At 38.5% G+C, this 16,893-nt stretch overlaps 1 protein-coding gene across 1 annotated transcript; it reads right to left on the reverse strand.

Annotated features, from left to right (window-relative positions):
- Positions 1-4,309: 4,309 nt before the first annotated feature.
- LOC139324487 (vomeronasal type-2 receptor 26-like) lies at positions 4,310-15,518 on the reverse strand. Its single transcript, XM_070954199.1, has 8 exons — positions 15,350-15,518; positions 13,992-14,326; positions 10,943-11,010; positions 10,332-10,623; positions 8,525-9,382; positions 7,290-7,517; positions 5,950-6,076; positions 4,310-5,220 (listed from the first exon to the last, which is right to left on the reverse strand). Exons 1-8 carry the CDS (start codon positions 15,516-15,518, stop codon positions 4,310-4,312), a joined length of 2,988 nt encoding a protein of 995 aa, XP_070810300.1.
- Positions 15,519-16,893: the final 1,375 nt, after the last annotated feature.

A 16,893-nucleotide genomic window follows, 5' to 3' on the forward strand; every position in this document is an offset into this window, starting at 1 on the left:
TTTTAAAACAATATGGCCTTACATTAATTTACAGATTGCTTATTTGTTTGCTTGATATCTCACCATAGTCTCAGAGCTCTTGAGGATGTACAAAATATTAAAAGGAAACATAAAATACATTAAATTAAATTAAAATACAATCTACATAATAAGAATTAAAATTATTTATTTATTTATTTTAATCATTTAAAAAAAATATATCAGCCACATTCCAGATATTAGAAAATTGATCAATTCCTCTAATAAGCCAGGCACCACCAATAAATCCTTTCATCTCCCACTACAATAGACTAGAATTATTAACTCAGGAAGGAGCAAAATTCCATCCAAAACTCCATCTTTTCCCACAAGTGGTCAAAGAAAAGAAGTGTTTTTTTTTTAAAGGAAGAATTTGGGCACTAATTCCATGCAGGACATGGTAAAGGTCCTTCAGTAAAATAACCAATGATCTCAGGCTAATATATGGGCTATTAATTGACTGAAAAGGCTCTAGATCAGTCTTGGTGAACCTGAGTGCTGAAACGGGAGCTTGCACATGTCTGGGGGAGTGCTGGAAACCAGAAGAGCAGCTCCCAGGCACAAATGCGCTGGAGTACTGGAAACCAGAAGAGCTGAGCTTCTGATTTCCAGCGTGCACATGCACACCTGTCACCTGGTCCTCCGGTTTCGGGCATGCATGTGTGCACGATGATCAGGTGGCCGGAGCCTGCATGGGCTCTGGAAACCAGAGGAGCAACGGGCGATGGCTGGTGTAACTGGAGAGATAGCTCTGCATGCCACTTCCGGGACACGTGCCATAGGTTCACCATCACAGGTATAGATTATCTACATAATCTAGATAATCAGTATCTTTCATGTATTAAAGAGAGACGTCTTCAAACAGTGCTGGCTCTTCAGCTTTGAAACGGAGATGAGCACCACCCCGTAGAATTGGGAACAACTAGCACATATGTGCAAGGGAAACCTTTAACTTATACCATGCTAAGTTGGGCGATTAAGGAGGCAGAAGCAAGGTAGTGCGTGACAACAGCTCTTTAATGTAGTGTGAATTTCAGCAAAGGTTACAATAATATAGCTCCAGTGGTGGGATTCTGCCGGTTCTAGGCAGTTCGGCCGAACCGTTTGTTAAATTGCTGGCTCGCCCCGCCTCTTGCCCCACCCCTCTGCACCACTGGGCGAGGGGTGGGCGAGCCAGCAATTTAACAAATGGTTCGGTGTTTTGTTATTATTTTATTGGCCTCGCAGCTGCCGCGGGACTTCAAAGGACCGCCCTACAGCTGATCAGTGTTAACAGAAAACAAATGAGTAGATCGGTGCCTGCAAATATAAATGGGTAGACCCAGTGGTGGGATTCTACTTTGGTAGAACCGTTGTTAAGTAGTTAAGCCAGTGGTTGCCAAAGGGGGTGGTACCTCCCCCTTGGGGGCAGTGGGATGCCTTAGGGGGCGGTAAGTGGCAAGGGGGGGCGGCAGAGGGACACTAGAGGCAAAGGGGGCGACAGGGGGGCTAAGTGGCAAGGAGGGTGCCCCCCCTTTGACCTGTGCCTCGCAGCACTTACCTCCTTGCAAGCAAACAGCAAGAAAAAAACAGCCTCTTTCAGCTTCAGCATAGGTTAATTAGCATGATTAGATCGGCTTCCGACTCTCAGCTGATTCGCTCTCAGCTGTTTTGCAGGCTCGTTTGTAAGGTCTTGTTTTGCAAGCTCTTTGCTTGCTGCAAAGAGTGTTGGAGCAGATTTTTTTTCCCCTAGCTAAAAGGAAACTGAAAGTAAAGCAGGTTCTGCTGCAACATGACAAAATGAAGCAGGGAGAGAGATTTCTTTTTCTTTTTTTTTCTCCTCACCAAAAAAGGTCGGTGCAAACAATGGGAAATTTAGGGCAAAAGAGGAGAGTTCAAGATTTTAAAACACAAAAGAAAAAAAGCTCTATTTAACTAGGGAATTGTAATAATTGAGATACGATTAATTGTATATTGTGTTGAAAGCAGAAATGGTTAAGTTGTGGTTTGAAGGAATATATGGGGAAAATTATTTGGTTTATTATTATTGGTAAATATAATTAATTGATTTGTAAGAAATTGGATTGCATGGAAATAATTGGAATATTCATGTTCATATTGATTAATATACAAAAAAGATAGTTATATAACTAATTGATCTATATTAAAATGTTGAATTTGTATTAAACAACTGTATTACATAATTACATAATTAACCAATGTGAGGATGGATATAAAAATAGATGACAATGGGAAAGGGTATAATATAGAATAGAAGGGAAAAATTGAATTTGATTAAGATTAGAGATGAGGATGAAGGGTAATATTGTTTTTTTTAAAAAAATAGATGAGGAATAAATATGGCAAAAAGGAAATATAGAAATTGTAAATTTAATTGAAATGACTAAACACTGTTTAAATTTGTGAACCGGTCAAGTACTCTGTTCAAAGAAAATACATTGTATGTTTGTATGTGTGTTTCTAACTATTGTTATTTATTCATATTTGTTCTTTTTTATTCTTTAAAGTTTAACAATTCATTCTTTATCTTAATATCTTTATATTTATTTGGGGTTGGCTTTCTTCCCATTCATCATTTTTATTGTACAGCAATCTTTCTCCTCAAACCTACCACCTCTCTCTTTTCTTTCCTTCTTACTTTCTCTTCTCCCTCTCTTCTTCTCCTCCCTACTTCCTCTTCCTTTCTCCTTCTCCTCCTCTTTTCCTCCCTCTCTTACCCTCACTCCTACTCTAATTTCCCTTCCCTTCCTTCATCCCTCTCTATTGCTTTATCCTTTTATGCATATGGACTACTCAGAGGGCTGAAAAAGTTATTTTTGACTGGTCCTCGCACTTTTGACCAGTCCTTGAACTTACGACTGTCCTCATATTTTACGTTTTTGCCCTATCTTGTCACCATGGTGAAGAGAAGCAGTTGTGAAATGAGTGACATGGTTGTTAAGAATGCTACAATGGGTATAAATGATGACCAGTCATAAGTGCGAAGACCGGTCAAAAGTGTGAAGACCTATCAGAAATCACTTTTTTCAGCCCTCTGGGTAGTCCTTTTGTGCACATGGACTACTCAGAGGGCTGAAAAAGTTATTTTTGACTGGTCCTTGCACTTTTGACCAGTCCTCGAACTTACGACTGTCCTCACATTTTACGTTTTTGCCCTATCTTGTCACCATAATGAAGAGAAGCAGTTGTGAAATGAGTGACATGGTTGTTAAGAATGCCGCAACGGGCATAAATGTGAGGATGGTCATAAGTGCGAGGACAGGTCAAAAGTGTGAGGACCAGTCAGAAATGACTTTTTTCAGCCCTCTGAGTAGTCCCTATGCACATAGCCACGGCCACCCGGTCACATGACCAGCTAGCCAGGCCCACCCGGTCACATGACCCCCAAGCCACACCCCCAACTAAGCCACGTCCACAGAACTGGTTGTTAAAAAAATTGAATCCCACCACTGTATAGCTCCCTTTATATACCTTGCTGGCCAGGGAGCTCACCAATCACAATTGACCCACTGTATTTCAAAACTCCCGCCAAAACTTATATACATAACATACCATATCATATGGGTGCCATGAAAACAAATTTAAAAAACTGGAGTTTAGAACAGAGCATTTTATTATTAGAGTTTTATAGTATTTTTTTTTTAAAGATTTACCCTGGTGGTTAATGCTACTGTAAATATCTATATCTATGTATTATATATATCCATATAAATCCATATATCTCTCTATGCCTATCTCCATGTTCATCTCTCTCTCACTCTCTCTCCCTCCCTCCCTCCCTCTCTCTCACTCTCTCCCTCCCTCCCTCCCTCCCTCTGTCTCTCTCTCTCTCTCATCTCTCCATATATATCTCCATATATATATACATGCCTAAGGCCTCAGTCTCATGGTTTCTAGCCTAGTATCTTAGAAATTTAGTTGTTCTGCATTTAGGATCCATATATCAGTTAAAGCCACCCTGGGTCTTCGGAGAGGGGTGACATATAAATTGAATAAATAAATAAATAAATAAATAAATAAATAAATAAATAAATAAATAAATAAATAAATGCTTCAGTAGAGGGAATTTTTTTAAAAAAGATGTTTCTTTCTTCTGCCATTATTATTTTTTATAAATAATTCAAGGCAGCAAAAATATCTAATTCTTCTCCCTCCTTCTATTTTTCCCCACAACAACACATGTATGAGGCAGGAGTAGAATTCACAATCTCCTAGTTTCTACCCTGGTCCTAGACAAAACAGGTTTTATACTTCCTGATACCTGATGCAAAATAGGAAACAGCAATTAAATTTATGGTACTCTCTTTTTTTCTCTTTTGAGCTGATCTTTTTTGTTCAAATCGGGCCTCAGCAGAATGATGTACAATTTGGGAGAAAAGATGCAAAGCAGTAATCCAGCACTGGAAGCTATAATGGAGAAGATTTCCACAGCAACCGTATATTTTCCCTTGGAACTCAGGTATGCTGGAACAAAGGACAACCAAACACTGCAGAAGACCAACATGCTGAAGGTGATAAACTTGGCTTCATTGAAAGCATCAGGCAGTTTCCTTGCTAGGAAGGCGACTGTGAAGCTGACAATAGCAAGGAAGCCCATATAACCCAAGACACAGTAGAACATGAAGGCAGATCCTTCGTTACACTCCAGAATGATTTCTTCTGTTATTGACTTCATGTCAGCATCTGGGAATGGGGGAGAGATGATCAGCCATATAATACAAATTTTAATTTGAATAAAGGAGCAGCAGGATACTAGAAATGTGCCAAGTCTTTTCCCCAACCATTTGGTCATCTTGGACCCTGGCTTGGTAGCCATGAAAGCTAGAACTACGATGATGGTTTTGGCCAAAACACAAGAAATGGCCACTGAGAAGATGATGCCAAAGGCAGTTTGACGAAGGAGACATGTCACCTTGTGAGGTTTCCCAATGAATAGCAAAGTACAAAGAAATGATAACAGGAGAGCAACAAGGAGTACATATGTGAGGTTTCGGTTGTTAGCTCTGACAATGGGAGTGTCCTGATGCTTAATAAAGATCCAAAGGACTCCAACTGTGATTAAAGAGAAGAAAAGAGAAGAAGTAGCCATAACTGTTCCCAAGGTTTCTTTGTAGTTCAGGAATGTTGTAACTTTGGGGAGACACAAAACCTGCTTCTCATTGGGATGCTGATCTTCTGGACATTGAAAACATTCATCCATGTCTATGAAAGAAAATATTGATGTTGAAGTTGCATTGAAAGAATAAAAACTGACTTTATAAAGTGAGGACTGCCAATTAATTTCTGAAAAAATATATGTAGTACATGAAATTAGTTGCCATCAAGTTATCTATGTATATAAATGCGAAAACCACTCTTGCCGTAATCATGAAATCTCCAGAACCGTAAAGGCGACAAACTTGAAATTTGCCACAAATGTTCCCCTTGGCTTTTAGGTGCTCACTAAGAAAGGATTTTTCGAAATGACCATCAGAGCATTAGCATTTCCTATATTATGATTAACAGACTATGACGTTAAGGAGTTGTACTCCCACTCCCCACCTGAAAAGAAATCTGTTCCAAATGCAAAACACAAGCAGAGGAGGGGAGTTTCAATTTTTTTACTTTTACAGCAGCAACCAGGGGATAGAACAGGGGAGGCTTCTGTGGGGCAAGGCTGAGGGAGAGAAGGGGATAGGATAGGGGAGGCTTCTGTGGGGCAAGGCTGAGGGAGAGAAAGGGAGAGGAGAGGCCGATCATAACTACTCAGCTAGTATTTGCATAAATTCACTTCTTGCTACCAATAAAGAACATGTTTGCAATTTAATTACTTATCCCTATTTTATAGTCTAATCTGCCAAGTGAAAGAGTTGGCAGAAAACATAAAATTTCCCATGGTACATTTGACAACCAGATTCATTTGGTGAGGTAGATATATATAATATCTCTTACCCTCCCTGTTAGAAATCTTCCCTTCTGGACATCGAAGACAGTCATAGCAGCAAAACAGTTTTCCTTCTATCTTAATCTTACTGTAGCCTGAATCGCACTTTCTATTACACAGAGAAAGTGGCTGGGTCTGTCCATAAATAAATAATTAAAAAAAAGTTTATATTTGGAAACGTGGCATCTCCGTTTCTTTCCGTATTTTCAGAAATGATTTTCCATTATATTTTTCTTTTGATATAATAATGTGAGACAGCAAAGTCTGGTTTTGGGTAGAAAAGATTTGAACAACTTTTTGCCTCAGTGCGAGCTTATAGATCACAATACTTAATTTGTCGTCAATAAAAAGACCACTTTACAGAGGCATAGATTTACAAATGTTGCTTCCCTTTCTTTGTTTTTGAACATCTATAAGGCTTTTAGTGAATGGGAATGTTTTTACATAGACTTTACATGCAAGGTGTGAACTTTCTTCATGGCCTACTCTATTTCTCTCCATTTACCCACCTTCTACACTTGAAGGTATCCTAGGGAACACCAATGAATGACTTTCTAAGTCTATCACCTAGGCTACATACACAAAATGTCACAAGTGGAAATGAGCACTTCACTATGCTTTGGATGCTTCTGGATTGAAAGGATTAGCCAGCTGTTGTCGAAGGGGCACCCAAATGTCTTAACAGCAGCACATATAGAGAAAGACTCAAATAATATCTAGACTGGACCCTCTCTTTGGTCAGCTCAGCAGGGACTAAAATCCAGGAAAAGCTTCTTTAGGTGGATGGAAGTCTTTGAAGAATTTCAAAGCAGAGTGGATTTATGGAATGCTACGAAGAAGTAATACTGGATGGGACCAATGGATGAACTGGCACCTGGGTCTGACAAAAACTGAGAAGTATGGAAACCATTGAATAGATTGTGTATGGGTGCAACAAGATCCAGAAGCACTCTAAACAAATGGGGATATCCAGTTGCTTCTATTCTTTCTAATTGTGTTGACATTCAGACAATAAAACATACAGTATGTATGCCTGCCCTTTGTGCCCTGATCAGTGTATGTTTCAGGATCTCATGGCAGCATGATGGAACACAATCAATGTTGCTAGTTTCTAGGCAAGGTCTGTTTAATTCGTACATAATTTAGCCTTGCATCTTTTATTTTTAAATGTTTTGCCCTATTTTAACTGTAATGCTTCCCACACGAATAAACCAACAGCTAGGCTGGAGAGGCTTCAGGGAGAGAATATAATTCTGTTTCCGAGGTTCATTGCTATGGAATAGTTTGCCTCTAAGTGAGCTTTAGAAGTATTGAAATCCGGACTGAACACAATGTGACTGGTGCATACCTGGTTAAACCTGCTTGGCCACACAATATCATCTTCATAAATGGTGACCATTTTTTCATTGGAGTCCTTGAGGTCTATGTCGCCAACTTGGACTTTCTTAAAAGACAAATTTGAAAATGTGATCCAATTGATAATATCAAATCCAGTCTCTAATTCTCCATTTTCATTGAACCCAATCTTCTGCCCAGCACTATTATTAAATGATGTTCTTCTGATCATGTAGTTGAGCTAAATCAGAAAATAAAACATAGAGATATATATCAGGATGTACAACAGCACTCTTTCTCCCCTTTAAAGTATATAGACAGGAAATCCTTTCAAGGTTTGTATAACATGGAAGATAATAATAACTGCAATAATAAATTACATTATTGATTGTAACTATGATTAGAGAATCTTCATAGCACCACAATGAAACAGAAGAATTAAAATAAAATACTAGATCTGACTATTCAGCAATTTAAATCAGACTAATTATTTTTAGCGGATTTTTGAAAAAAATAATTGAGAAACAAGTTTATATTGAGGAAAGTATAAAAGAATATAAGGGGAAGAATGTTGCAGAAAGCTTTAAAATTTATTTAGAAACATTAAAATTATAACGATGAGGACCTTCATACATTTTTAAAAAGTTTCTAGTACAGAAATGTCAATAATCTCCATGGATTTCTTTTAAAAGAAACTGAATTTTGAGTATGTTTTTTGGATTTCAGAAACTTCTCAACATTAGCAGGTTCAATAAACATATAAGAAAAAAAAATGTGTAAGGAAAAATGTAATACAAAATCAGGAACATAACATATTGGTCTTGGACCAAATAAATATATACTGTAGAATATAATGCTTTAAAATAACTTATATGTATGTCATCTAGAAATAAATCATTTTTAGTCTTACTAATTTATCAATACGCAGGTGTTTGAAAGACAGAAGCAACATTTTTATACATAACTTTAGCTTATAGAAACTGTTTTGTGACTCTAATAAATTCCTAGTTTTATAGTATTTCTTCTTTTTTATATATTTCCAAAGAGTTACATATGGATATATCAATGATATTTTACGTTTACTTGGTCTTAGACTATTAAAAAGTAAATAGCTAACTTTATGTTTACCAAATTTTCTCATTTTCACCTAAATTGGAGAAATGAATTCTTGGAAGATTTTTTTTTTTTTTGAAATCTAGTAGGAAGATAGAGTGATACATCTGTAATTTGTCTTTTGGGGTATTTTACCTTCCATAAATGTTGATTCAAAAGTTTTCCCTTGATTTGCCTCCCTTCTCCGTATTTCATTACAGATGAATAGAAGTCATGCAAACCATGTGCCACCGCGTAGATAGCATTGTAGACACTGTAGCTGTGGCCACTCATTTCCATTTCAAAGACAGATGTAGGAAGAACCTCCAGTTTCTCCTTTCCAGTACAAGTGGCCCCATTTGCCTTTTGTGTTACAGAGGTGCGGAAGGAACAGCCAAAGGCATTTTCCCAGAAGATCTTGATAAAACTGTCTTCCTTTTCCAAATTAGGGTTTCTCATCTGAACAAATTGCTGGAATCCCAGTACCTTCTCTGAGTGAATTGCAAAAGATAAAGCACCATGAAGGAAAACCAGATCCTTATTTCGGTGAAAGGGATTTGACGTGAAATCCATCTGGATTGTCATAATCCAGACTTTCCCTTTTGTCCATAGTGGTAAATCATTGTCTTTCAAATTATTGGAAAGAAATCTGAGAGCCATCATGTTAGCACTTTCACCATGAACTACCACCACAGTAACATTACTTTTCATAACAAATTTGTACATATTAGATCCTATTTCGATCATCTTTTTCAGATTAGCTGAATGAACAGTTTGGGGAAATCTTTCAATGAAGTCAAAGCAGATGCCACTCTGGGTGGCCATGGGAAGCACCCTGCGCAGAAACATTTCACCACTCTCGTTGTCTACTAACAACATCCCAACCCATGTCCACGTGAAATATAGCAATAATTGAGAAATTCCCTTGTACTGACTGTCCATATTTGGCAACATCTGTTGGTAAAAAGCAGTTTGTTCTTTTGTGCTAATTTCAGGAGCAGAACCATACAATATCTAGAAACAGAGCGATAAACAATAAAAGGGAAAAAAAATGACTGTAAAGTAAAAAGTTGATGTGCAATCAGATTCTCTCCATATTTTGTCTGCTAAATTAGAAACTGAAGCCAGAATCTGTGTAAGTTTCATGTTCATATTCAAAATGAGCTAATGGAGCAGGAATGTCCAGCATTTCTCATGACTTAATTAAGTAAGTTCAATCAGAAGACCTCCATCTGTGCATGGAGATTGCTATGTCATCACTTCTAAGGCTGAGCTGCATCACCAAAATAGATCAGTGGTTCAGAGTTGCATTAGAACACCAGTTCACAATTCAGAGATGAATCATATCATGTTAGGTTACCATAGAACAATTTACAGAATAAACTCCATGTCTGGGGTTTCCAATATCATATCTCAAGATACAAGATTTAATTCAGAGAGCAAAAACTGTATCACTTAAATATTTAAGTAATGCAATTTGTACACTCCAACTTAAATATCATTAAGATAAATATTAATTTACAATATATTACTTAATTGGTTAAAAAGATTATCCAGTTGTTTTCAATACTATTGATGCAATATTTCAAGGTAATTTTAGCTTATTTCCAAGGAGAATGTTAGCAGGCCAGAGAGAAATTGAAACAAAATCAATACTAACTCCTTAAAAAAATCCCAAATACTAGGTTGGGTGAATCTTGATTATGCTCACTTTGGTGAATATTGATTTTGCTGAAAAATATCCCCAAAGCTAGCCCCTTCAAACATCAAAAAGCTGACGAATTAAGGTGCTGTGGTGTAACCAAAACACGCCAAAATTCACTTGTAGTCTCTAGAAGGATAAATTTCCTAAAATGCATCCTTTTTATTACAATCACAATATTTTTTCCCTTGAAGATTTTTACAGAAAAAATATTATATGGATTTTTATCTCCTGCCTCTAAATTCCAAGGAAACAACATACCTGTGGCATCTTGTAAAGGGAAAGGATATTAGCCATGTATAGATAGATGTCAGAGGAAGGTCCTCCAATGACTGCTATTGGTCTGTTTTGAGCATCACAGCTATAGTTAGGTATGAATTGGCCCTTTGTAAAGAAGAGCTCCAATGAGGCTCGGTATGTCCAACTTGGATCAAAGTAGGCATTATAGATATGGAACCCCAAGGTATGGTTTGGTAAAATAGAGGTATCTCTATTGATTTCCATGATGGCAAACTCTAAAGCGATGATGTGCTGATACATTGGAGTTATGACCCTAAAATAAGCATTATATATTGTCAGAATACATACTTCCCAAAATATCATAGATGGTATAGGTCAACTCAATTTAATGATTGTAACGTCTATCTAACCCATTTCTATCTGTCTGTCTGTCTCTCTGTCTGTCTGTCTATCATCTATCTATTCATCTATCCATCCATCCATCCATCCATTCATCATCTAATATTTATAAGCTTTTGTCTATCTATATATTTTTGTACCTTACATACTCTCCCTCTCTCCCTCCCTCTCTCCTCTCTCCTCTATATCCTTTTCTTCTTTCTCTTTTCATGTCTCTCTGTAAAACATCTTACAAAGTGGTGCCAAAAAACTCCTTAGATGGATGTCGCCTGAAGTCTATCATTCTACGGTAGATGTAGATCTGAGAGAAAATGCCCACAATTATGAAATCTCCTGACTGATATTGTTTGTGAAGAAAAGGCAGAGGGTCGTTAGTTCTACATTTAGCACTGGGAATCATGGACATTATTTCAGGCAAAAGCATAAAGACCAAGGCTTCAAGTATCATCATAATGTGCAAAAGTGTCTTATCATAAGCAAATTGAAGTTTCCCCAAGCTCTGCCTCATTAAGAGTATTTATACTTGCACTTGTCTCCACAACAACTTCTTGCCCACGAGGAGATGAAGTTGAAACAATGATGTGGGAATTGATAATGACAATTGAAAGATCAACAATTCAGAATTCAAGACCTAGGAAACCATGGCATGTAAACAATTGTACACCAGCCTGTAATTGCTGACAGCAATGAAAACTAGAAACAAATACAGAATTTTTCCCCATTTCTATGAAAACAGGAAAAAAAAATCTTCCAGTTTTAAAACAATATGGCCTTACATTAATTTACAGATTTCTTATTTGTTTGTTTGATATCCCACCATAGTATCACAGCTGTTGAGGATGCACAAAATATTAAAAAGAAAGAAACAATATGTTAAATTAAAAGTAAAATAAAATACAATCTACATAACAAGAATAAAAAATAAAAGAATGTCAGCCATATGTCACATAATAGTAAAATAATTATTTTAAAAATGATGCTGTACACACACACTATAGATAGATAGATGGATAGATAGATAGATAGATAGATAGATAGATAGATAGATAGATAGAGATGAGATAGAGATAGAGATAGAGATAGAGATGATAGAGATAGAGATAAAGATATACGTATGTATGTATGTATGTATGTATGTATGTATGTATGTATGTATGTATATATGTATGTATATATGTATGTATATATTTTTTCTCTCAGCCGGGTTTTTTCCTACGTAAATCAACATCTCTATACAGCCCTAGCTCAGTGAAATCCCATTCACCAGTTTCTAGGCTTTTTCAGACATCAAACCAGCATTTTGCTCTCTGTTGGGAGATTAAAGGGAGACTAAGATAGATCTATTTCAGACTAATTAGTCCTCATCAGTTAGCCATACCCTCATCTCATGTCTCCTCCCTGTAAAGGTCAAAATAGAAATAGATCTATCTATCTATGTCTGAAAAATTGAGGACCCAGTTGTGGGGGCAATAAGCTGACTTTGTATAAATATACAAAAGGATGAAGGCTATTGCTTAGCACATTGTAAGCCGCCCTGAGTCTCCGGAGAAGGGCGGCATATAAATCAAATTAAAAATGAATAAATAAATAAATAAAAAGCCTAGAAACTAGTTAATGGGATTTTACTGAGCTATGGCTGTATAAAGATCTTGATTTACATAGGAAAAATCCTGGCTGAGAGAAAAATACACATAAAGGCCTTCGAAAAGACAAGAAAATAAATATTTGACCTTTACGGGGAGGAGACATGAGATGAGGGTGTGGCTAACTGATGAGGACTAATTAGTCCGAAATAGATCTATCTTAGTCTCCCTTTAATCTCCCAATAGACAGCAAAATGCTGGTTTGATGTCTGAAAAAGACTAGAAGCTGGTGAATGGGATTTCACTGAGCTAGGGCTGTATAAAGATCTTGATTTACGTAGGGAAAAAACCCGGCTGAGAGAAAAATACACATAAAGGCCTATGAAAAGACAAGAAAATTATATATATATATGGATATTTGTTTTCGTAGATTTTCACGGGTACAGGTATGTAAGTGCAAGTCTTGGTGTATTCGGGTCTTCTCCCTTGTAAGATTGAGAGCACTTTGGCAACATTTCAGCAAAATCTCATCTGCCATCATCAGGCTTATGCAAGGGGTCTTCTGCAGCAACTGCCGTTACTATTTCAAATCTGGTGCTAGTAGTCTGCTTTGCTGGGATGGCCCCACCTCTTCGTTCTGATTGGTTGGGAGTCGCAGTCTGTGTCTATTGGCTTGGCTTCAGGTGTATGGTCGGTTTTTTTCCACCAGGTTGCAGGGCTTCATCTTTGTGGCTGGCTGGAATGTGATTTGGTTGGAGGTCTCGGGGTATGTGTGTCTGGCTTCTGGGGTGTAGATTTTTCTGCCTGTGGGTGCTGGGACTCGTTTGTTGACAAGGGCTAGTTTCCAGATGTCTGGTAGGTGGGAGGTATCATCACTTTTATTCATATTATGGGGGCATTTTACTATTTCAATGGCTTCCATAATTATTCTCTTATTGAGGTGTTCAGTTTTGGTGATTAATTTGGTTCCTTCAAAATCAATTTTATGTCCTGTAGCTTTAAGGTGCTGGAAAAGAGAGGAAGTTTTTTCTTCTTTTCTGACTGCATTCTTGTGTTCTGCAATGCGGGCATTTATTCTCCTATTAGTTTGTCCAATGTATGTGGCTGGGCAGATTTTGCATGGTATTTCATAGACTCCTTGGTTTTCTAACTGGATCTTGTCTTTTGGGTTTCTTAAGATGTTGGCCCTTTTTTGGTCAGTGCAGAAGGCTGTCTTGATATTGTGTTTGTGGAGAATTTTGCTGATTTTATCTGTGGTGCCTTTGATGTAAGGGAGGAGGGCGATATTGTTGTCCTGTTCTGTGTCTTGGTTCTTGGGGGGTGTCTCCCTTTGGATTAGGTTGGTGATAGTGTTTCTTTGGAATTCATTAGAAATTAAATACGTTTGTGAGAGTGCGGAATTCAGTTTTCAGGTGGTCTTTGTCGGCTAGGCATTTGGTTCTGGAGATGAGAGTCTTGGCTACAGAGTGATCTGTGCAGGGTGGTGATGTGATTGTGCGTTTAAGTAGTGGTTTGTGTGTGTTTTTTTCTTGTAGATGGTGTGTCCTAGGGAGCCATTGGGTTTTTTGTAGATTAGGATGTCCAGAAAGGGAAGTTTGTTGTTAGCTTCTGTTTCCATAGTAAATTGTATTTTGGGGTGTAGGCTGTTGAGATGTGTGAGGAAGTTGTCCAGTTTTTCTTTCCCGTGTGGCCAAATTACGAAACTGTCATCTACATATCTCAGCCAGAGTTTGGGTTTGTGTTCAGATTTATCTAAGGCATTGGTTTCAAAGTGTTCCATGTACAGGTTTGCGATAACAGGTGAGAGGGGTGATCCCATAGGTGCTCCTTCTATCTGTTTGTATATTTGTCCATTGTGGATGAAGTATGTGTTGGTTAGGCAATGGTTGGTCAGATCTAGGATAAGTTTAGGGGGGTTGTATTTATTTTGGATTGCTGTCAAGGCTTCTTTAATAGGCACTTGGGTGAAGAAGGATATGACATCGAAGCTCACAAGTAGGTCACTGGGTTGTAGGTTTTGTTTCTTTATTGTTTCTATGAAGTGGAATGAGTTTTGTATGTATGAGTTGATGGATTCTGTGTAGGGCTGAAGTTGTTTGGCAAGAAATTTGGCAAGATTCTGTAGAGATGAGCCTATGGAGCTGACTATGGGTCTGAGTGGTGTTCCTTCTTTGATTATCTTGGGGAGGACATAGAGCTTGGGGCATCTGGATGAGTTCTCTCTGGGGATGAGTCTGCTGGATCTCTTCACTGATGGGAGAGGCTTTTATTTTGGATTTGGTGATTTTTTCCAGGTAGGTGATGGGTCTGTGTTTAGAGGTTTGTAAGCGGGGTCTTGGAGTAGGTCGGATAGTTTGGCTTGGTAGTCAGATGTGTTCATCACCACTGTGGCATTGCCTTTGTTTTCTGGGAGAATGATTATGTTATTGTCTTTCCTCAAGTTGATGAGTGCTTTTTGTTCTTCTTGGTGTATGTTGTTTCTGGGTGGATTGCTGGAGCAGAGGACATTGGTGACTTCAAGTCTGATTTTATTGGCTTCATCTGGGTTGATTTTGGTTAGGCTGGCTTCAACTCTGCATATGATGTTTTCAGTGGGGATGCAAATTTGAATCCTTTGGAAAGGACATTGGTTTCTGCTGTGGTGAGGATCCTGTCAGATATGTTATGTACTGTTTGTTTCATGAGTTGCTGTGGAGGGGGGTTGGGCTTCTGGCATTTTTCTAGTCTGTGGAGTTTGTTGGTGTGTGTGTTTGTCTTGTGGGCAGTTTCTGTTTTGGCTCTCCAGTAGGCTAGTTGTTTGGATTTGTCCCAGAGTGCTGGGTGGATTTTGTTGCTGAGTTTGAGGTGATGAGTGAGTAGGTCCTTGTTGGTTTGGTCTAGTAGGAATCTTTTCCTGTGGAATTCGTTTCTGATTAGGCTTAATTCAGTCCTTTTCAGGATCCTTTCAGTGGCTGAGGTTTTAGAATGTAATTTTAGTTGGAAGCATGTGGGGATCAAGTTTTTATCTCGGCAGTTTTGTAGGAATGTGAGGTCACATAAGATGGTAGCTCTTCAGACTTCGAGTTTCTCGTAGGTCCTGGTTGAAGGTTTCCTCCCCGTAGAGGTAAGATATTTGTTTTCGTAGATTTTCATGGGTACAGGTATGCAAGTCTTGGTGTATTCGGGTCTTCTCCCGTGTAAGATTGAGAGCCCTTTGGCAACATTTTGGCAGAATCTCATCTGCCATCATCAGGCTTATGCAAGGGGTCTTCTGCAGCAACTGCCGTTACTATTTCAAATCTGGTGCTGATATATACTGTATATATATTCATCAGGAACTTCAATGGAACTTTATACCTCATTAATGTTTGATACCAGCCACATTTGGCTTCCACCTACATTTCAAGTAGCAACTGTGAGTCCCTAATGAATCCCAAATGGCAAATATCTTCTTTCCTTACCCATCCAGAGAAACTAGTGGTATTGATGGAGAACCTCAACGTACAAATATCAAATCTATCTTCCTTAGCTTCGGTTCTCTCTTGTCCTGACCTTTACAGGCATCAGTGTTCTACATGATAGAACCCTTAAGCCTATAAACCCTTCTCCCTTAAGCCTATGAGATGGTATAAAATTGGGAATCATCAGCAACTCAAATATCAAATGCTATCTCCTGGAAGGGTCATATAGTTGAAAAAGAATAGGAGGAAAATGATCGATTCTTCTAATAAGCCAGGCACCACCAAGACGTCCTTTCATCTCCCATTACAACAGATTAGAATCATTCACTAAGGAAGGAGCAAAATACCTTCAAACAGTCCATCTTTTCCCACAAGTGGTCAAAGAAAAGAAGTTTTTCTTTTTTTTAAAGGAAGAATTTGGGCACTAATTCCATGCAGGACCTGATAAAGAGTAACCAATGATATCAGGCTAATCTATGGGTTATTTGTTGACTGAAAAGGGTCTAGATCAGTGTTGGTGAACCCGAGTGCTGAAACAGGAGTTCGCATACATGCGCAGGAGCACCGGAAACCAGAAGAGCTGAGCTTCCGGTTTTCAGCGCGGCCATGCACACCGATCACCTAGTCTATTTTATTAGATTTTTATACCGCCCTTCTCCCACTGGACTCAGGGCGGTGAACAGGCAAGAATAAAAACATCACATACAAAATTTAATTTTTTTTAAAAAAAGGAATTAAACAAAGTTTGGACCAATAAATTTAAAACACCCCAGCTAAAATCAATTAACAATTAAAAATATCTAAGGGGGGGTTTAACCAAGCCCGGCTTGATGAAATAAAAAAGTTTTAAGGGCACGGCGAAAAGCACAGAGATTTGGGATCCTACGTATCTCTGGGGGCAGGTCGTGCCAGAGGACAGGTGCTGCCACAGAGAAGGCCCTCCCCCTGGGGGTCGCCAGCCGACATTGTCTGGCTGACTGCACCCTGAGGAGTCCCTCTCTGTGGGACTGTGGCCAGTGGGAGGCTATCGGTGGCAGAAGGCGGTCCCGTAAGTACCCAGGCCCTAAGCCATGGAGCGCTTTAAAGGTGGTAACCAACACCTTGAAGCACACCCGGAAGACCACTGGGAGCCAGTGCAGCTCGCACAGGAGGGGTGTCACA

Source organism: Pituophis catenifer, unplaced genomic scaffold (genome assembly GCF_029215685.1).
Source record: "Pituophis catenifer annectens isolate HBS135680 unplaced genomic scaffold, rPitCat1.0.hap2 SCAF_15, whole genome shotgun sequence".
NCBI classification, from domain to species: domain Eukaryota; kingdom Metazoa; phylum Chordata; class Lepidosauria; order Squamata; family Colubridae; genus Pituophis; species Pituophis catenifer.